The sequence below is a fragment of the Schistocerca serialis genome, chromosome 1, assembly GCF_023864345.2.
Source record: "Schistocerca serialis cubense isolate TAMUIC-IGC-003099 chromosome 1, iqSchSeri2.2, whole genome shotgun sequence".
NCBI classification, from domain to species: domain Eukaryota; kingdom Metazoa; phylum Arthropoda; class Insecta; order Orthoptera; family Acrididae; genus Schistocerca; species Schistocerca serialis.
The window spans coordinates 1,233,855,644-1,233,879,006 of NC_064638.1; the positions used below are offsets into that span (position 1 = coordinate 1,233,855,644).

Here is a 23,363-nt window from a genome sequence, read left to right on the forward strand (position 1 = left end):
AACCAGGTTTTAAATTGTAAGACATTTCCAGGGGCAGATGTGGACTCTGACCACAATCTATTGGTTATGTCCTGTAGATTAAAACTGAAGAAATTGCAAAAAGGTGGGAATTTAAGGAGATGGGACCTGGATAAACTGAAAGAACCAGAGGTTGTACAGAGTTTCAGGGAGAGCATAAGGGAACAATTGACAGGAACGGGGGAAAGAAATACAGTAGAAAAAGAATGGGTAGCTTTGAGGGATGAAGTAGTGAAGGCAGCAGAGGATCAAGTAGGTAAAAAGACGAGGGCTAGTAGAAATCCTTGGGTAACAGAAGAAATATTGAATTTAATTGATGAAAGGAGAAAATATAAAAATGCAGTAAATGAATCAGGCAAAAAGGAATACAAACATCTCAAAAATGAGATCGACAGGAAGTGCAAAATGGCTAAGCAGGGATGGCTAGAGGACAAATGTAAGGATGTGGAGGCTTATCTCACTAGGGGTAAGATAGATACTGCCTACAGGAAAATTAAAGAGACCTTTGGAGATAAGAGAACCACTTGTATGAACATCAAGAGCTCAGATGGAAACCCAGTTCTAAGCAAAGAAGGGAACGCAGAAAGGTGGAAGGAGTATATAGAGGGTCTATACAAGGGAGATGTACTTGAGGACAATATTATGGAAATGGAAGAGGATGTAGATGAAGATGAAATGGGAGATACGATACTGCTTGAAGAGTTTGACAGAGCACTGAAAGACCTGAGTCGAAACAAGGCCCCCGGAGTAGACAACATTCCATTGGAACTACTGACGGCCTTGGGAGAGCCAGTCCTGACAAAACTCTACCATCTGGTGAGCAAGATGTATGAAACCGGTGATATACCCTCAGACTTCAAGAAGAATATAATAATTCCAATCCCAAAGAAAGCAGGTGTTGACAGATGTGAAAATTACCGAACTATCAGTTTAATAAGTCACAGCTGCAAAATACTAACACGAATTCTTTACAGACGAATGGAAAAACTAGTAGAAGCCAACCTCGGGGAAGATCAGTTTGGATTCCGTAGAAACACTGGAACACATGAGGCAATACTGACCTTACGACTTATCTTAGAAGAAAGATTAAGGAAAGGCAAACCTACGTTTCTAGCATTTGTAGACTTAGAGAAAGCTTTTGACAATGTTGACTGGAATACTCTCTTTCAAATTCTAAAGGTGGCAGGGGTAAAATACAGGGAGCGAAAGGCTATTTACAATTTGTACAGAAACCAGATGGCAGTTATAAGACTCGAGGGACATGAAAGGGAAGCAGTGGTTGGGAAGGGAGTAAGACAGGGTTGTAGCCTCTCCCCGATGTTGTTCAATCTGTATATTGAGCAAGCAGTAAAGGAAACAAAAGAAAAATTTGGAGTAGGTATTAAAATCCATGGAGAAGAAATAAAAACTTTGAGGTTTGCCGATGACATTGTAATTCTGTCAGAGACAGCAAAGGACTTGGAAGAGCAGTTGAATGGAATGGACAGTGTCTTGAAAGGAGGATATAAGATGAACATCAACAAAAGCAAAACGAGGATAATGGAATGTAGTCGAATTAAGTCGGGTGATGCTGAGGGAATTAGATTAGGAAATGAGACACTTAAAGTAGTAAAGGAGTTTTGCTATTTGGGGAGCAAAATAACTGATGATGGTCGAAGTAGAGAGGATATAAAATGTAGACTTGCAATGGCAAGGAAAGCGTTTCTGAAGAAGAGAAATTTGTTAACATCCAGTATAGATTTAAATGTCAGGAAGTTATTTCTGAAAGTATTTGTATGGAGTGTAGCCATGTATGGAAGTGAAACATGGACGATAAATAGTTTGGACAAGAAGAGAATAGAAGCTTTCGAAATGTGGTGCTACAGAAGAATGCTGAAGATTAGATGGGTAGATCACATAACTAATGAGGAAGTATTGAATAGGATTGGGGAGAAGAGAAGTTTGTGGCATAACTTGACCAGAAGAAGGGATCGGTTGGTAGGACATGTTCTGAGGCATCAAGGGATCACCAATTTAGTGTTGGAGGGCAGCGTGGAGGGTAAAAATCATAGAGGGAGACCAAGAGATGAATACACTAAGCAGATCCAGAAGGATGTAGGTTGCAGTAGGTACTGGGAGATGAAGAAGCTTGCACAGGATAGAGTAGCATGGAGAGCTGCATCAAACCAGTCTCAGGACTGAAGACCACAACAACAACAACATACTCAAATATTTTGCTTGTAGATTAACTGTTCTGATTGTAAAGGTTGCAACAACCTGGCATGTTAAGAAAAGGAACTCTCTCAAGCATCTCTGTTGTTCTACAACGTAATGGAGTATTTCGTACCACAAATTCTAGGGAGGGGGATTCACAGTTGAGGTGTCTTCATAGATGAGACAGGTAGCTGACTCGAGTTCATTGGCAGTATACTGGGAAAACACTGGCAGTCCACATATGAGACTGTTTATAAAATACTTGTGTGTCACATCTTAGAATATTGCTCAAGTGTGCGAGATCCATAGCAAATAGGACTAACAGGCAATAAGGAATGTACTACAAAGAAGGGCAGCAAAAATGGTAACAGGTTCATTTTACTTACACGAGAGCATTATGGAAATGCTGAAAAATTTGAATTGACAGGAATCTTAAGATAAATGCCAGTTATCCCCAACAGCCCACCTACAGAGTTTCCCGAACTAATATTAAAGTGAAGAATCTATAAATATACTTCAGTCCCCTATGTATCCCACCTAAAGGGACTGCAAAGATAATATCAGACTAATTACAGCACACATAGAGACATTTACAGTCATTCTTCCCACACATTAAAGGCATTAAGTGTCTGGAATGAAAGTACCCTCTGCCATCCACTTTGCAGTAGTTTGCTGAGTAAGTATGTAGATGTACATGTAGAACATGTCAGATGCCCCACGTACACACAAAACCAGACAGACCGCTTTCCCTCTTCAATCTGTTAATCTCCGTATGAAATTACAGGGGAGGGGGACCCCTCCCAAACACACACACACACACACACACACACACACACAAACACACACACAAACACACACACACACACACACACACACACACACACAGAATGCGAGGGGGAGGAAACACAAGCGTACAGCATAAGAATACAACACCCAGGCACCTGGGCCGATGATTTGTGTAGTGCACAATAGAGACTGAGGCCTGGAGAATTACAGGACTGAAAGATGTATTGCAAGAATAACTCCCATCTGTATAGCTCAGAAAACCTGGTGCTGCATTCTTTGGAGGGGGGGGGGGGGGGGTAAGGAGTATCCAGATGGCACGGATTGTGAAGAAATGACTGAACTTGAGCATTTGAGCATGATGGGCTCAGTGGCATGCTCTCTGCTACTGGGTAGTCAATTTTGTTTTTGGGTGCAGTTTGGCAATAGCCATTCACTCTGGTGGTCAAGTTCACATAAAATGCTGTGTATATACCGTATTTACTCGAATCTAAGCCGCACTTTTTTTCCGGTTTTTGTAATCCAAAAAACCGCCTGTGGCTTAGAATCGAGGGCAAAGCAAGCGGAAGTTCTGAAAAATGTTGGTAGGTGCCGCCACAACTAACTTCTGCCGTTGAATATATGTAGCGCTACACAGGCATGCTTTGTAGGCACAAAGATAAATACTGGCGCCAAAACCTCTGCATCAGTAAATAAATTTTTTTGAAAAAGGTGGAAGACGAGTTTTTTTTCTCCGCCCCGAGTTTCGACCACTGCATTTTCATTTTCATACATTATCCAACGAAGTAAATACAAATTCCGTATTGTTCTTCTTCGAATGTAGCAGAATTTCAATATACTACGAAAATCCGACTAGCAAGACTGTTTGGGATGTTTGTCAATATGGCCAGCTCTACATTCTGAATTTTTTCCTGCCTGTGAGAAGAGATTGTTGCTAATAGGAACCTGATGAAATATGAATCACATGCAGTATTCTCTTCACCATAAGAATAATACGAATATAAACATTTTGCCACGTATTCTTTCGTGTTTGCTGCTATCTCATTTAAATCCTGTCTGCTTAATAAACTACGAAACTAGAGTGACACAACAGCAAACGCGGAAGAATATACGTATCGTGTCATGTTTATATTCGTATTATTCTTATGCCTAATAGTGATATAGTCAGAAATGAAGCAGGGCAACTTACTAGATTTTTAAATCTAAGATGACTAATTTCTGTGCAGAATTTGATGTACTAAAGAAGCGGCCGCAAAGATTTTCGAACGAAGAATAATTTTCGTCTAACTCTCGTTCAAAACGTGTTCTATCATACGCAGTCTATTATTTGGTTGTTGTTGATCATTATCAAAGAAAGCAGCAGTGTAAGTAACAAAAAATAGCAGCCTCTTGCCATTGTTTCGCTAATGAGATGATTCCTCTCTTTTTTTTAAAAAAAAATTGTAAGCGGCGGTAGCGCGCACAAAAGCAAACCGTGCCGCGAGCGGCGACAGGCCATAAACACGCACTATCAGAATTCAACAAACAATGCACGACACAGTACAGTAATGCATTTTCAGCTAGAGTGATGCAAACACCTATAACAAAGAAAATGGCGCTTATCAGATCAAAGCAAAATAAGAAATCGATTCAAACCAGACGAAGCACGTGAAAAAGGAAGGGTACCCGTATAAATACGGACGGAGCACCTGCCGCATAGCAATGGCTACCTGGTAAAGCTTAACTGCTAAGCTTACGACTCGAACCAAACTACTGTAGCTGTATCGTCACTCATTCGACCTAAATTGTGTCTCATATTACAATGGACCAACTTTGTTTCGATTTGGAGGTATGGCCTAAAACTTTTCTCTCCCCTTGAATTTCGAGTCTCAAATTTCAGGTGCGGCTTAAGAGTCGGGAAATTTTTTTTTCCTTTATTTCGAATCTCATTTATCAGGTGCGGCTTAGATTCGAGTAAATACGGTAACATGGCTGCTTTCACAAATGGCCCTGTCTTTGATGGGATAGGATAAGCCTATGACGGGACTCTAGTAGGCTTTACTGGGAGAGAGAATCATGCAGATCTTGTATCTGGCTCTTCCACAAGGATACGACCAGTGTGACAGGGGGTTCACACTGGGAGTGGCATAGGGGTGGAAAGAATGTTTTTTAGGTTGGTTGGGTGGCAGATTGTCACTTAAGTAGAGGTGATATAGATCATGGGTAGGATATCTCTCATTCCTGAGCATGATGATAGATAGTAAAAGCCCTTGTGAAAACCCAGGTGAAGGACATGGTTCAGTTGCTTTAGTGCAGTATTGGTATTGGGTGATGAGAGGGTTCTTTGGATGGTGGGTGAGGTGTGTGAGGATATGGCATACCGACAAGGGACTTCTTGTCGCTGCAGATATGCCATCCATGGATAGCCAGGCTAAATTTGAGAGCTTTTTTGGTATCGAAGGAGTGACAGCTGTCAAAATGCAGGTACTTGTAGTGGTTGGTTCATTCATACAGAAAGAGCCATCAGAGAGGTGTATGCCAATGTCCAGCAAAATAACACATTGGGTTGAGGAGGACTGAGTGAAGCAGATGGGGGAAAAGATGTCAAGGTTGAGGAGGAATTAAGATAAGGTATCTTAGCTCTCAGTCCAGATCATGGAGATTTACTAGTGAACCTGAACCACAAAAGTGGTTTGGGAGGTTTGGAAGAGCACATGCAGGCAGGCACCCATGGCTGTGTCATGGATTTATTTGCATACCTTCCCCCTTCAAGTGAAGATGTAACTGACATAGCATATACAGAATGAGGTATTGGATTTGGCATCTGAAGGACATTGGGGGAAGGGGGGAGGTAGTGTTCAACAGTGGCACAGGCCATGGGCATAAGGGATGTTAGTGTGCAGAGATTTTACATCAATAGTGACAAGTAAGGGTCCAAGTGGTAATGGGTTGGGGATGGTTGCTGGTCAGTGTTTTGCATCTTTGATACAAGATGCTAAGTGATGGGCAATTGGTTGGAGGTACTGGCCAACAAAAGTGGAGATTCTTTCAGTGGAAGCACAGTATCCAACTACAACATGACGTCCAGGACTGTTGGTTTTATGGATTTTGGGAAGCATGTAGGAGGTGGGTATGTGGGGGGGTCGCTGAGGTGTGGAGGGATATGGATTCAGGGAAGAGCTTCGGGGATTTACATTGTACCAGAACTTTCCTTATCACATCAATATGAAATTCTTTTGTTGTCACACACACACACACACACACACACACACACACACACACACACACACAAAGTTCCAAAACATTATCTGATTGTAAATATGATGCATTTAGATATGATGATTCTGTAAACTTAAATTTTTATAATAGTTAAAACCTGCTTCAAAAGTATCTGTCTTACTTAAGATTGTCCAGTAACAATTCAGCCAATGCAGTTAATAACACATACTCTTGGTGGACATGGCAACTAATGTAATTGTACTACTTAAACTGTTTCAACAGAAAAGACAAGATAATTTGGACTAAGTACATCAATCGCCCCCCCATGAACCATGGACCTTGCCGTTGGTGGGGAGGCTTGCGTGCCTCAGCGATACAGATAGCCGTACCGTAGGTGCAACCACAACGGAGGGGTATCTGTTGAGAGGCCAGACAAACGTGTGGTTCCTGAAGAGGGGCAGCAGCCTTTTCAGTAGTTGCAAGGGCAACAGTCTGGATGACTGACTGATCTGGCCTTGTAACAATAACCAAAACGGCCTTCCTGTGCTGGTACTGCGAACGGCTGAAAGCAAGGGGAAACTACAGCCGTAATTTTTCCCGAGGGCATGCAGCTTTACTGTACGATTAAATGATGATGGCGTCCTCTTGGGTAAAATATTCCGGAGGTAAAATAGTCCCCCATTCGGATCTCCGGGCGGGGACTACTCAAGAGGATGTCGTTATCAGGAGAAAGAAAACTGGCGTTCTACGGATCGGAGCGTGGAATGTCAGATACCTTAATCGGGCAGGTAGGTTAGAAAATTTAAAAAGGGAAATGGATAGGTTGAAGTTAGATATAGTGGGAATTAGTGAAGTTCGGTGGCAGGAGGAACAAGACTTCTGGTCAGGTGAATACAGGGTTATAAACACAAAATCAAATAGGGGTAATGCAGGAGTAGGTTTAATAATGAATAGCAAAATAGGAATGCGGGTAAGTTACTACAAACAGCATAGTGAACGCATTATTGTGGCCAAGATAGATACGAAGCCCACGCCTACTACAGTAGTACAAGTTTATATGCCAACTAGCTCTGCAGATGACGAAGAAATTGAAGAAATGTATGATGAAATAAAAGAAATTATTCAGATTGTGAAGGGAGACGAAAATTTAATAGTCATGGGTGACTGGAATTCGAGTGTAGGAAAAGAGAGAAGGAAACATAGTAGGTGAATATGGATTGGGGGACAGAAATGAAAGAGGAAGCCGCCTGGTCGAATTTTGCACAGAGCACAACATAATCATAACTAACACTTGGTTTAAGAATCATGAATGAAGGTTGTATACATGGAAGAACCCTGGAGATACTAAAAGGTATCGGTAAGACAGAGATTTAGGAACCACGTTTTAAATTGTAAGACATTTCCAGGGGCAGATGTGGACTCTGACCACAATCTATTGGTTATGACCTGTAGATTAAAACTGAAGAAACTGCAAAAAGTTGGGAATTTAAGGAGATGGGACCTGGATAAACTAAAAGAACCAGAGGTTGTACAGAGATTCAGGGAGAGCATAAGGGAGCAATTGACAGGAATGGGGGAAATAAATACAGTAGAAGAAGAATGGGTAGCTTTGAGGGATGAAGTAGTGAAGGCAGCAGAGGATCAAGTAGGTAAAAAGACGAGGGCTAGTAGAAATCCTTGGGTAACAGAAGAAATATTGAATTTAATTGATGAAAGGAGAAAATATAAAAATGCAGTAAGTGAAACAGGCAAAAAGGAATACAAACGTCTCAAAAATGAGATCGACAGGAAGTGCAAAATGGCTAAGCAGGGATGGCTAGAGGACAAATGTAAGGATGTAGAGGCCTATCTCACTAGGGGTAAGATAGATACCGCCTACAGGAAAATTAAAGAGACCTTTGGAAATAAGAGAACGACTTGTATGAATATCAAGAGCTCAGATGGAAACCCAGTTCTAAGCAAAGAAGGGAAAGCAGAAAGGTGGAAGGAGTATATAGAGGGTCTATACAAGGGCGATGTACTTGAGGACAATATTATGGAAATGGAAGAGGATGTAGATGAAGATGAAATGGTAGATATGATACTGCGTGAAGAGTTTGACAGAGCACTGAAAGACCTGAGTCGAAACAAGGCCCCCGGAGTAGACAATATTCCATTGGAACTACTGACGGTCGTGGGAGAGCCAGTCCTGACAAAACTCTACCATCTGGTGAGCAAGATGTATAAAACAGGCGAAATACCCTCAGACTTCAAGAAGAATATAATAATTCCAATCCCAAAGAAAGCAGGTTTTGACAGATGTGAAAATTACCGAACTATCAGCTTAATAAGTCACAGCTGCAAAATACTAACACGAATTCTTTACAGACGAATGGAAAAACTAGTAGAAGCCAACCTCGGGGAAGATCAGTTTGGATTCCGTAGAAACACTGGAACACGTGAGGCAATACTGACCTTACGACTTATCTTAGAAGAAAGATTAAGGAAAGGCAAACCTACGTTTCTAGCATTTGTAGACTTAGAGAAAGCTTTTGACAATGTTGACTGGAACACTCTCTTTCAAATTCTAAAGGTGGCAGGGGTAAAATACAGGGAGCGAAAGGCTATTTACAATTTGTACAGAAACCAGATGGCAGTTATAAGAGTCGAGGGACATGAAAGGGAAGCAGTGGTTGGGAAGGGAGTAAGACAGGGTTGTAGCCTCTCCCCAATGTTGTTCAATCTGTATATTGAGCAAGCAGTAAAGGAAACAAAAGAAAAATTCGGAGTAGGTATTAAAATTCATGGAGAAGAAATAAAAACTTTGAGGTTCGCCGATGACATTGTAATTCTGTCAGAGACAGCAAAGGACTTGGAAGAGCAGTTGAATGGAATGGACAGTGTCTTGAAAGGAGGATATAAGATGAACATCAACAAAAGCAAAACAAGGATAATGGAATGTAGTCTAATTAAGTCGGGTGATGCTGAGGGAATTAGATTAGGAAATGAGGCACTTAAAGTAGTAAAGGAGTTTTGCTATTTGGGGAGCAAAATAACTGATGATGGTCGAAGTAGAGAGGATATAAAATGTAGACTGGCAATGGCAAGGAAAGCGTTTCTGAAGAAGAGAAATTTGTTAACATCCAGTATTGATTTAAGTGTCAGGAAGTCATTTCTGAAAGTATTCGTATGGAGTGTAGCCATGTATGGAAGTGAAACATGGACGATAAATAGTTTAGACAAGAAGAGAATAGAAGCTTTCGAAATGTGGTGCTACAGAAGAATGCTGAAGATTAGATGGGTAGATCATGTAACTAATGAGGAAGTATTGAATAGGATTGGGGAGAAGAGAAGTTTGTGGCACAACTTGACCAGAAGAAGGGATCGGTTGGTAGGACATGTTCTGAGGCATCAAGGGATCACCAATTTAGTATTGGAGGGCAGCGTGGAGGGTAAAAATCATAGAGGGAGACCACGAGATGAATACACTAAGCAGATTCAGAAGGATGTAGGTTGCAGTAGGTACTGGGAGATGAAAAAGCTTGCACAGGATAGAGTAGCATGGAGAGCTGCATCAAACCAGTCTCAGGACTGAAGACCACAACAACAACAACAACATACATCAATCGAAGTTAAAGTGAGTGTAACATACTCTGTATCAATGTAACAACGCCCATTTTGAATGCAAAATTAACTTCTTAGTTGCTCCTTTATTGCTGTACAAGCCATAACAGTAAATTACCAACAATGATCAAGTAAAATGTTTAATATTACACTAGGTTATAAAACATACTTCTCTGGATTCATGTCTGTCTGGTTGTCCACTTCCATTATATCTTCATCCACAGTGACAGATGACAATATAAGCTTCAGGCCCTAAAACATAAATATTTTTTATGAAAGTAAAAGGTAATCTGTGAAATACATAACTGAACTGCTGGGTGCACGACACACAAACCAACTTCAAAGTGATGCATCCAACATATACAATGAACATAAAACTGTCTTCCACTGTTTTCTTACCCTAGACCAGCTTACATGAAGGAAAGTTAGGTACATAAAGACACCTGAATGCAGTGAAACTTAAGTTGTTAATTTGCAAATAAGTAAAGTTTTCATGACTGCAAACATCTAAAATCTATCCACAAATGTGTGATTTTTTTTAGCCTGTAGCTTTAGTTGATAACTGTGAGAACTTTTTTAAATAATTAAAACTATTCGACAATGCTTTTGCTTTCTTATCCAAAATGGCCCCAAGCATTGTACAATAATACTATAAGACAAGGAAGTTTTCCCTGTAATCAGAGTTATTAGACAGCCTGGAAAACTTTGCAATTTCTGATGGTTCATTGCTAGATTGTCACTTCGTAACATTCTTTTCTCCATGGAGAAAGGGTTTGCACCATTCTCATTTTGTTGAGGCAATCATTAAATATCATGTCAAGTACCTGAATTAGCCATTCAGGGAGGGGAAAAGAAAACACACACACACACACACACACACACACACACACACACACACACACACCACTGATATGTTACCATATTTACTCGAATCTAAGCCGCACTTTTTTTCCGGTTTTTGTAATCCAAAAAACTGCCTGCGGCTTAGAATCGAGTGCAAAGCAAGCGGGAGTTCTGAAAAATGTTGGTGGGTCCCGCCACAACTAACTTCTGCCATCGAATATATGTAGCGCCACACAGGCATGCTTTGTAGGCACAAAGATAAATACTGGCACCAAAATCTCTGCGTCAGTAAATAAATTAAAAAAAAAAGTGGAAGACGAGACTTTTTCCTCCGCCCAGAGTTTCGACCACTGCATTTTGGTACATTATCCAACGAAGTAAATGCAAATTCTGTATTGTTGATCTTCGAATGTAGCAGCATTTCAATGTACTACGAAAATCCGACTGGCAAGACTGTTCTGGATGTTTGTCAATATGGCCAACTCTACGTTCTGAATTTTTTCCTACCTGTGAGAAGAGATGGTTGCTAATAGGAGCTTTTACGAATTGTGAATCATATGTAGTATTCTCTTCGCCATAAGATTAATACGAATATAAACATTTTGCCATGTATTCTTTCGTGTTTGCTGCTATCTCATTTAAATCCTGTCTGCCTAATAAACTACGAAACTAGAGTGAGACAACAGCAAACGCGGAAGAATATACATATCATGTCATGTTTATATTCGTATTATTCTTATGCCTGATAGTGATACAGTCAGAAATGAAGCACGGCAACTGACTAGATTTTTAAATCTAAGATGACTCTAATTTCTGTGCAGAATGTAATGAACTAAAGAGGCACCTGCAAAGATTTTCAAATGGAGAAAAATTTTCGCTAAAATTTCGTTCAGAACATCATCTATCATACACAGTCTATTATGTGGTTCTTGTTGATCATTATCAAAGAAAGCAGCAGTGTAAGTAACAACAAATGTTTCGCTAATGAGACGCTTCCTCTCTATTTTTTATTTGTAAGCGGCGGTAACATGCACAAAAGCAAGGCACGCCGCGAGCGGCGACAGGCCGTAAACACGCACTATCAGAATGCGACAAACAATGCATGACACTGAGTAATGCATTTTCAGCTTAGAGTGACGTAAACACCTATAACAAAGAGAACGGCACTTATCAGATCAAAGAAAAATAAGCAAACAATTCAAACCAGACGAAGCACGTGAAAAAGGAAGGATATCCGTATAAATACGGACGGAGCGCATGACGCGTAGCAAAGGCTACCTGGTAAACCGTAACTGCTAAGCTTACGACTCGAACCAAGCTACTGCAGCTGTATCATCATTCATTCGATCTAAATTGTGTCTCATATTACAATTAGACGAACTTTGTTTCGATTTGGAGGTGTGACCTAAAACTTTTCTCTCCCCTTGAATTTCGAGTCTCAAATTTCAGGTGCGGCTTTGATTCGGGAAAATTTTTTTTCCTTGATTTTGAGTCTCATTTTTCAGGTGCGGCTTAGATTCGAGTGCGGCTTAGATTCGAGTAAATACGGTAAGCTCCCTTTGACATCAAGGATCTGGGAGGGTCATGAAAACTTTTTGTTCTTTTGAGCTTTCATCTTTATCTGTATTTGAACCATTCCAGTCACTGATATTACAGTACTTTAATTAATAATATTGCACACCATCCTTTATGATTTCAATCCAAAACAGAAATAAACCTGCTAGGCTTATAATCTAAGCACAAGAATGTATCGACAAACATAATGTATCATAGTTGTTGAAAAGTTTCACTTGGTGAACTTTTCATTTGGACTGTTGCAGTTTTAAGACATAAATACTGAATTACTTGGTAGCTGCTACCCACTGAAAGTACGAGCCATTGTCATTAATGTAATTGCTGCTTTCCTCCAAATAATATCAAATGGTACCAAATCACAAGGCATTCATGGCAGCACAAAATTATGGCATACAAATTGTTAAGAATTTGCCAATCTGCCCCCTAGAATTGAATCAGTACAAGCCAGCAGACATCAGAAGGCTTTGTCTGGAAGTCATTTGTTTTCAGCTGCAGGCAGCACCAACTAGCCAACAGTACTAAGTGAAGTCATCATGTTGACTGGTCTGTTACTGTACTGTACTTCACTCCATTTTGTAGTGTTTCCTTTTGTGGTGATAAATGTATGCAATTGCTGTAGTTAGGATATTTATTAAATATATCAACATATAAGACAATTTCAGTTTTGATTACGAACAACACTGAAATGATCTTTACCTCGGTGCTTGACTTCTGCTTTCGTGAAAGGATGAGATACAGGTTTAAGTGCCCACAATGTGGGAGACAGGCTGTGCTCCTTCCTCTGGCATGCCTCCTCACCCTGTTACCCTCTATGTTAGGGCCAGGCTTGCTTCCTTTGCTCCCTGCAATAATACCCCCCCCCCCCTCCCCCCTCCAAATGGACATCAGCCAATTTACAGTTCACACACTGTGGAATGCTTGTCATGAAAATTCAATTCTGGTCATGAAAATTCAATTCTGTCCTATCCTGACTTTATTTTTGCAGTGTTTTCAACAACAGCAAAAATGCCAAATGTAAATAGATTTACATATCCTCAAGAGAGACTGCAAGCCACTTTATGGTGTGTGGTGGAGAGTACTTCTAATATGACTATGACTACACCCCCCCCCCCCCCCCAACCCCTGCCCCTGTTTTCCTGCTCCAACCATAAACAGCACCTTGGAAAAATGGCTGATAGTACAGTTCTATATGAGATCTAAGTTCTCCAACATTCTCACTGCGATCGTTTCGTGAGAATACATGGGAAAAAGTAATATGTTGCCTGACTCTTCCTGGAATGTAAGCTGGTGATCTTAAACATAAAACAAATAAGCAAGATAGTTCAATAATTTTTGTATTTAAGAGAACAAAAGGAGCAGTGATTTTCTCAAAGTATCAGCTTTACTGTTGATTTTATTCTCTTAAATTTAGCCTGAGTAAGCACAAACAGCATTTTAAACATAGTTAATTACAAAGGGAGTGCCCGACTTCAGCTCTCCTTCATTAATGTATATCTAAACTTGTTCCACATCCCTGATAGCTCTTCTTTGTAATCAGAGCTAGTGAATGGACTAATGAATCAATAAACCCCAACCACCACCAAACCAACATCTGTGGAAGAACTTTACTTCAATATTGTCCCTTGTTCTTCTGGCAACCACAAACCACAACAATATGACTGTTGAAATCTTTCTATGAGAAAGTACCAGGGCGTGCTGAAAAGCAATGCTGCCAATATTTTTAAAATCTATTACAGTTTTTAAGTAAAACAAACTTTTTTAACATTCTACATATTTATTCTTCATGTCTACATATTGGCAGCACTCTGCCACTAGAGGGCTCTGAATTGTAGCACATAACATGGCAGTGTGTAATGTACCTACATCGGTGCACGAGGAACAGTGTGCTGTAATCTAACTTTGAATTTAAAGAGTCCATCCACACGTGAAGCACCCTTTCTTTCAATATGGCAATGCCAGTCCACACACATGTGCTGCAACATCTGCAACAAACCGATGCCTTGGGTTTGCTGTCATCGATATCCTCCATAGAGTCCCAAATTGGCACCATCCAATCATCTTTTTCCAGAATTTAAAGAACACCTTTGAGGACTTCATTTTGATAGTGATGAAGTGATGCAAGCAGAGGTAAGGTTGTGGCTCCATCAACAAAGTCAAACATTCTATAGTGTTGGTACAAGAAAACTGGCCTCACATTGAGAGAAATACGTTTGTTGCCAGGGTGACTACGTTGAGAAACAAACTTGTAGTGGCAGAATAAAAATGTAGAATGTTAATAATGTTTATTTTATTTAGAAAAGCTTTAAAAGTTTTAACAGAAAAATTTGGAGGCATTATTTTTCAGCATGCCCTCTTATATCTTATATTTGTTATGGTTTTGAAGTCAGAACCCACAAATTCTTATGTTCGCATTTAATACGATTGTCCTCAAAAAAGGCCACATTTTCTTTGAGTTAATGTCTTCAACATTAGTGGCAAACATTAACAGGAGAAAGTTCACTCTCACAATTACAGTTGTGATTCATTGGCAACTATTTTGTTTTAACTATTTTTTATCAAATATCTGTATTACACTGAATGGCTTTTTTCTGTACAGGGGGAGATCATACAAAGAACTCTGGTCAAATTCACACGAATTTTGAGACAGAATTAAAATTACAAAAAAGTGTACTACTGCTCTCATGAATTGAATTGTATCATACACGAGGAGGGTGGAAAATGGATCCTACCAAGCAAATTATAACTGTGATATGAGGCCACATTCCACAATATAGACAATCAAATAAGATGAGGGGAGGGAAAAAGAAGAAGAAATGATGGACTGAATTTGTAAATTTTTTACAAAAGTAATTTGTTCTGGCTGTGTTACAAATAATATGCATCATATATGCTGATATTTCATTTATAAAACACCAGTCACAATATTACCTTCACTGCCTGAACTCTGCTCGCTGCCTGGACAGCACTCAGCCTCCTGAGAAAGTATTCAAGCACTTCACATGCCACTTGGGGCTCCTGTTCTGGCTCTGTAAGCAGAGCCTGTAGATGCTGCAGTAGCTGCTGTTGCTTTTGCTGCTTTTCAGGTTGCTGCAAGGTACCAGAACTCAGCAGAAATTCACAAAGGCACTGCACTGGAAGGTGGCTGTGGACACAAAATGTAACCTGCTTAACAAAAATGCATGGTTTCTTTTTTAATCTACCTGCTGTGAAAACACAAATTATTATGGAGAATTATCATGGAAAAACAGGTTTTTTCCTTTCTTTCTTTAAGCCAACTTATTTAAGGAACTTACAGATACTGCTAAGTCTTTTAATGACATATCTGTAGAGAAAGCTTAATTTATGAGCCAGAAAATCACAGACCCAAACCACACTACATCTGTGTTGTTTGTATCATGTGATCACGATTTTATTTTACCATCTTTTAAGAGTATACTGAATCACTTTTTACCTGAAAAAATAAATTTATTTTGTAAGACAAATGAAGCTCTTATCTTAGGGATAATGGCACCCCCGCAGCTCACCTATAAACAAAGTCTTCCTTTTAGTGTACTTCACATAATAACCACTTATCCCATTAGTTAAGAAAAACTTTTTTTTAGATAACTGCAACTTTCAGGGAACTAGTACATATAAAAGGGCCTACTAAAACCAATTAATATAGCAATTTAGTTTTGTCATTACTGAAATCTAAAAAGCATTATGGCAAGAAATTATGTTACTTTATAGCAAAAATCTTTCAGAGACACTCTTGTTTTCCTGACTGTACCATACCTTAAAGCCCCTTCTGAACTTTCAACAAGGTCTGCAAGCCATGGCATGGATTGTGAAGCCCCTTGTCTCTGAATAATATCTAAAAGAAAGTCTGGCTGGCGACTTCGGCAAAGTAAATGACCCATACGGTGAGTACTATTAAGCATGCGTAGTGAATCCAGTGTTGCTTGGGGTGGCTTGCGAGGAGGTCCTGTTGGATCCATTGTAATCAACTGAAAAAAATCACATTAGAAAACAGGGTGTCACCATACCATACGACAATTACCATACGACACACAATAAAAATAATAATTTCCAATATCTTACTACCTTACATTTAGTTACACATTTAATTCCCAATTTTCATTTATCTGAAGAATAAAATCAATAATGGAGCTGAGATAAGAGGTCACGTAAATATAATGCAATGAAATAAAAAACTTCCACTGCATTAAAAATACAAAATTCCCAGTTTACAGCACAGGAAAAGTGACAACATAAGCTGTATTCACTCTAGATCATCCAAGAAGGTGATTAAAATGTAAGCTTACATAATACTAACCTTTCCCCCCAATGGCTTCGCCCACATATGCATTTGACTAATCTACTGAACACACTTCTTCCTCCTCCTGTCTGTCCACATCATCCTCCCACTTCTATCTATCTATCTACTTACCTATCTCTTTCCATCTTCCCCTCTCTTTGTCCATTTCCTTCAACCCCTCTCTCTGCCTATATCTTCCTCCCCCTCCCTTTGATCATATCCTCCTCCCTCTCTCCATTTCCAACTCTACCTCCTGCTCTTCATTTTCCACCTGTCCACTACCCCTCTACCACTGCCACCTGCATATGCATCTTCCCTTCCTTCTCTCACTGTCCACCCTCTCATTTATCCATCTCAATCTGTCCCCAGCCATGCTCATTGGCAGATGTAGCCCCTGCAATACAGTGCAATATTGCAGGTCGATACTACTCCAACAACACACCTGCCATGCTGGGAAGCCTAAATGTCGGGGCCTGAAAAACTGTTTCTTGTCCCTGACATGTAGGCTGCCCTGCAAAGCAAACTGATTTGGCAGGCCGATATTGTTCCCACATAACATGCTTGTCATGCAGGAGAGCCTACACACCAAGGGCTGTTAAAAAGTGTCTTTGTCCTTATCTCCACTTCTATTAGAGTTAGGAGGTTATAAACCACCAGAGTGCTGATACTCATAAAGCCTGCTGTTTCTGTACCAAATTTGGTTGAAATTGCTCCAGGAGTTTGGGATTGTCAGTACTGCCAATCGACACACAATAGATAGGCCCCCCTCTCAACCAGTTGTATATGTGGCCTGCCTTTCTTTTTTTTAACTGTACCAATCTATCCTCTTTTCCTTGAGCACAGATCTATTAGTTCTGAAAGCTTTGGCAGGGTAAGTATTCTTATGAGTGACTTATTGGCAGTGTTGACATTTACTCTTAAGGTAATTACTCGCCATTAATTCTGTCTCATAATTTCTAATTAACTCATGAGAGTTTTCCTTTTTTATACAACTGACTATATATGTAAAATTAGGACTGGCCAACACTTACATTCAGGAGGCAATATTTCAGTGCTGCCATTAGAAGCACATAAAAACACAACAAACTATTCTAACATGATGACAAGGCAGAGATAATCATTCAAATTACTTAAGGTATCGATCCATAGCTTCATCATAACGTCACTGACTATTGTTTAACCCTCTGACTGCTGGGGACGTGTAAACTCATCATACCTTGCCATTCCCCTGGTGCGCCTGACGTGTATACGCGCGGCCTAGGGTCTTCCCTACAGCGCTAAGGATGTGTTTACGCATCCTGCACCACAGGTCTTCCCATCGCTAGGGATGAGTTTAGGCGTGCTGAGTCACAGCTACCTGAGTATTGCAGACATGTATACACGCAGAGCTGAGTGAGATTTTCACTCTGCAGCAGAGTGTGTGCTGATATGAACTTCCTGGCAGATTAAAACTGTGTGCCAGACCGAGACTCGAACTCGGGACCTTTGCCTTTGTGGGCAAGTGCTATACCACTGAGCTACCCAAGCACAACCCAAGACCCATCCTCACAGGAGACTAGGTACTGGCAGAATTGAAGCTGTGAGGACTAGTCACAAGTCGTGTTTGGGTAGCTCAGTGGTAGGGCACTTGCCCGCGAAAGGCAAAGGTCCCGAGTTTGAGTCTCGGGCCAGCACACAGTTTTAATCTGCCAGGAAGTTTCACGCTGAGCTGTCTTTCCACCCTGCTCTTCCAGTAGCTGTTCAGTGGTCTGACTGTATAGTTCAAGAGTGCATACATGTTGCTGTGTTCCCTCTTTGCATAATTCGACTTAGATTCCTGTATTTTCGTCAGTTTTCTTGTTTTCTAGGTGAGAAATGTCACGTCGCCGTGGTTGCACAAATAAAGAAATCCTGGATATGCTCACTAAGAGTGACAGTGAGTGTGAATTATTTGACATTGCTAACAGTGATGAGTCTTCAACAGAATCTCGAAGCTGTAGTCCTCAGCCCTTTGCATAAGAGGGGAGAGCAAGAATTGCAGTTAGCAGTTCCTCTGAATCCGAGCACCGGCCGGTTTGGCTGAGCGGTTCTAGGCACTTCAGTCTGGAACCGTGCGACCGCTACGGTCGCAGATTCGAATCCTGCCTCGGGCATGGATCTGTGTGATGTCCTTAGGTTAGTTAGGTTTAAGTAGTTCTAGGTTCTATGGGACTGATGACCACAGATGTTAAGTCCCATAGCGCTCAGAGCCATTCAAATCCGAGGAATCAGAAAGTGACAGTGAAACGGTTCAGAAAAGTGTGTGCTTAAGTGACACATTTGACAGGAAAGAAACCAATTTCCAGCCGTTAAACCATTACTTCGATGACTCGAGTTCAGGACACAAATGTCAGATACTGACCCAAGCATCCTTTCATTTTTTGTGGTATTTGTGTCTCAAGAACTGTTGCAGTTTATTGCAGTTGAAACAAATCTGTTTTTACGTTTACACCATATAAAATACTACAGAATCTGTGAATTCTTGACTGTCAAAATGGAAAGACACTGGATTTGAAGAAATGTATTGTTTTGTCGCTGTTGGCCTTCTAATGGTGGAAATTCATAAGTTAAAATAAAATGATTATTGGTCCAGAGATACACTTTTGACCACACCAATTTTCAGCGTCTGCCCCTCGTGGTCTCGCGGTAGCGTTCTCGCTTCCCGAGCACGGGGTCCCGGGTTCAATTCCCAGCGGGGTCAGGAATTTTTCCTGCCTCGAGATGACTGGGTGTTGTTGTGTCGTCTTCATCATCATCATTCATTCCCATTACGGTCGGAGGAAGGCAACGGCAAACCACCTCCATTAGGACCTTGCCTAGTAAAGCGGTGCGGGTCTCCTGCATCGTTCCCCTACGCTCTGTAAAGAAGCATGGGACTTCATTTCCATTTTCCATTCCATTTTCAATTTTCAGCGAAATTATGTCCCGAGACCGTTTTTGTCTATTTCTGAAAATGTTACACTTCAGTGATAACTCTGTGAGTACTGGAGGCGACAGTCAATTTAAAATTACAATGATTGTTGACTAAGTTCATATGACGTTTCGTAATTCATTTCGCCCACATCACAAGCTTTGTATAGATGAAAGTCTCTAGCTGTTCCAAGAACGATTATCTTTTAAGCAATTTATTCCAACCAAGCGAAGTAGATTTGGAATAAAGACATTTGTACTGTGTGACTGTCAGAGTGGGTATATTTTAGATTTTATTGTATATACAGGGGCAACAACAGAAATTGGGTTCCACAATTTGGGAAAAAGTGGCAATGTAGTGGCAACTCTTATGGGACCATATTTGGAACAGAGTCATATTCTATATGTCGATAACTGGTACTCCAGCCCGGACCTGTTCCTCTGGCTTCACAACCATGGAACAGCCGCATGTGGCACTGTTCATAAGAAAAGGCGCAACATGCCAAAACTGTAGAAGAAATTAAAACGAGGAGAACTGAGTTTAGGTCCACTGACAAGATCCTTGCTATCAAGTGGTGCAATAAGAGAGAGGTGTACATGTTGACCACAAGTCACACAACACAAATGGTTGAAACAGAGAAGACTGACAGAAATACTGGTGAAAAAATAAAGAAACTGCAATGTATTGTAGATTACAATTCGAGTATGCATGCAGTTGCCCGTTGTGATATGTTACTGAGCTCAGTGGTATCAGTGCACAAGACTGTGAAATGGTATAAGAAATATTTTTTTCATATTCTGGATTTATGCATTCTAAATGCTCATGCTCTCCACCGGTCAGTAACAGGGTGAAAAATGGCGCTCGCAGAGTTTCACCTTTCTCTCATAAGGGAGATTGTAGAAAGATATGCTACAGAATGGAGAAACTGGTAGGGGAAAGCACTACGATGACAAGAATCCTCTGCGATTCACAGGGAAACATTTTCCGGCTGTTATCATGAGTGAACATTCGCAGAAAAGTACGCTAATGCGCAGATAGATAGTTTGCACGAAACAGAAAGTGCGCCGGGAAACTAGATACCAATGCAAAACTTGCAACGTTCCACTATGTGTTGTACCCTGCTTTGAGGCTTATCATACAAAGAAGCATTACTAATTATTGGGAACTAAATCTGAGAAAATTTGTTGATGATTCTGAATGAATTACTAAAAAAAAAGGGGGGGGGGGGCAAAAATGGAAATAAATAAACCAATTTTTAACTTCACCAGTGCCGGTTCAAAGCTCAGATCGTAAAAAGAAGGGTGGGAAACAGATGCAACAGTTGTAAAATTATTGAAACAAAGCCTGACTTCTTCATATGTAGCAGTTTACTAGCAAAGGAACAGACTTGGTGATTGAGAGGGCGCAATATCTGTACTGTGGCAAATGTGATTACACCGAGTATAGCACAAGCCAGTATAGCAAAACCCGTATATTAATCTGTGTACGATACATTTAAATTATTAACATGTAACATGGACAGTTATATTGTTTTATCGTTAGTAGTACAAATGTAGATCACATTCGGTCTACTTGTACAAAACATGTTTTCCATAACTGATTTAAACGCCTTTGATCAACGAGAAACAACATGTCAAAGTTAAAATTCTTTTCTCAGTGCAATTTTTCTTGCTACTTTGCCTCTGTTGTTAGCTAATATTGAATATTAAACTCAGTCTTCTGTGAGGGTTTGGGGCTTAAAATTTGTTGTTCAAATGAGATTGGCTTTGAAGCATAAATAGAAAATGGCATTTGAAAAAGAAGTTTCGAATATACCCTGTTGTCATCTTTTCATAAAAATCAACATTTTTTTCAACTAATTTGTAGATTAATGGAAAATAGTAGAGGAATAAAAATTTTTATTCCTTATTGTTGTGCAGTCAATCTATTGCACTCTAAAGTTCATTTTCATAATGCATTCACACTACTAGATATGCTAACCCAAAGTTTACATTGTTTTCGGGCCTGAGTTTCGCGCCCGACTTTCATTCCAGTTGTACAGCCTGGTATGTTTTACAGAGCATAGTTTTTTAACAAAATTGGAATGAAAATACCGCATTTTTTGTGTTTTTACTAAATCTTCATTCAGCACTGAAAAGAGCTATGGAAATGAAACTTTATATTTAAGAATCTTGTATTGTTAGATTACTAGATGCCAAGTTCCACGTTCGTCATAGCATTAGTTCAGGAGATGCAAGAAGTCAAACTTCGAAATTTTTTTGGGTGCTTATTTTTTTGGCTGATTTACCTACAATTTTCTGGCTCAATACGGCTCGTAAAATTCTTTTCATTATTGTTCTTAAAAGAAAGCACGAAGTTGTACAAGATCGCCAAATTTTATTTCTTTACAAAAACTATTGCCCAAGATATTACAGCTCGAAGTCGCCAAAAATTAACACTGGCTCTGCGCAAGTCGTATTCAGCTGAGAAATATTCGGCACAGGGCTGGATGGGCAGCGTGGGCCGATCCGGTCCCGGCGGCAGCTCCAAGGGACAGGCACGCAGCGCAGGTAGACAGGTTATGCCGCAGGCCACAGCACTTCAGCGCACCAAGCAGGTGGCGCGCCTCCAACAGTCAAAGGGTTAAGTGTGCTTTTATGACCATATCTCAGAAAATGTGTGTTATATTTACATGTGCTTCACAACACCTCATCAGGATGTTGAGAGAAAAGGGCTTGCCACACAAAAATTGAGTAAAAATGAATATAGGCATGAAATATTATGACAAACTAAATTACGTTTAAAGCATGAAATGATAGGTTAACTCGCAAAAAAATTTCTCATCAACATCGTTTGGTTGCAGATGACAAGCTACCTGTAAGAAATAATACGCAAGTGGTCCTGCAATACTAAATGTAAAGGTACTAACTAAAAGAAACAAATTGTTGTTTGAACTAAATATGTTCATAATTTTGTAATCAATTAGTAAAAATGTTCACATTCCAGATTAAATAAAACAGAAACCCACTGATGACAGCAAAGAGGTGCAGAAACATGTTTGGGAACTTGGAAAAAAATGGTGTTTTGTTTTGCATAACTGGCGGACCTTACATCCAACAGATCTTTTATCATAAGTCTAGATTGCTTTATTTTTATTTCTTTATGACTAGTTTCACATGAACCATCCTCAGCTTCACAGTATTGGTTACAAGAGTAGCCCATCAAACTTATAGCAAAATTTACAGGCTACAGCCATTCGCAGCACATTGGTTTTAGCAAATATGGCCCCATTTCATATGCACCTAGTTTGTTACACCCTTCTGCTAATGCACTGACGTTCTTTCTTTGTGCAACTCTGTTTGCTTCCTCCCAAAGCTTTTGGTTTTGCCACCTGACCAGATACCCACCTCCTACGGCCACTGGCTTACAGGACCGAGACAATAGTCCAACACCTAGTAAGACTTCCATTGGCCTAACCTTACTCTCAGTTCTCTTCTCCTTCTCTTCGAGGCATTAACAGCTAAGTTTGGTCCTGTGTACGTGCCACAATAGGCACACCACATGGCTACGGACTTCATATCAAGAATAGTGCAGTACGAGGCACTGGGTCCAGTCTTAGATGCTGGTTGCAAAATATAGAAACTCACCCAGGTCACATTGTCTGTACATCTGCAATGCAGGACGGTACATAAAGCAGTGCACTGCACTACAAGATAGCATTCAACCTGCAAGTCCATGTGCTCACTTGGGAACTAGCTGAGACAAGAGCTATTGTCCATCATGGTCAGTATGCATGTAAGCAGAACGTATCATTCTACTGAATTCTGCCCTGGCCATATCCCCCCTGAGAGATAATCGTTCTGCACCACAGAGTGGCAAATTTGCGATTTCAAGTTCCCATACGACGTAATTTTTTATCTATATCTCACATATTAAAACAATTAT

General features: G+C 40.2%; 1 protein-coding gene across 4 annotated transcripts in view; it reads right to left on the bottom strand.

Moving 5' to 3' along the window:
* Positions 1-23,363, bottom strand: part of LOC126419147 (integrator complex subunit 1) — a 288,378-nt gene that overhangs the window by 103,942 nt on the left and 161,073 nt on the right. For all 4 annotated transcript variants that reach the window (XM_050086288.1, XM_050086260.1, XM_050086280.1 and 1 more), the window contains exons 16-18: positions 15,988-16,199; positions 15,142-15,355; positions 9,965-10,047 (exon numbers count right to left, since the gene is read on the bottom strand). In XM_050086288.1, coding sequence (XP_049942245.1) covers positions 9,965-10,047; positions 15,142-15,355; positions 15,988-16,199 — 509 coding nt within the window. The remainder of the gene's footprint in view (positions 1-9,964; positions 10,048-15,141; positions 15,356-15,987; positions 16,200-23,363) is intronic.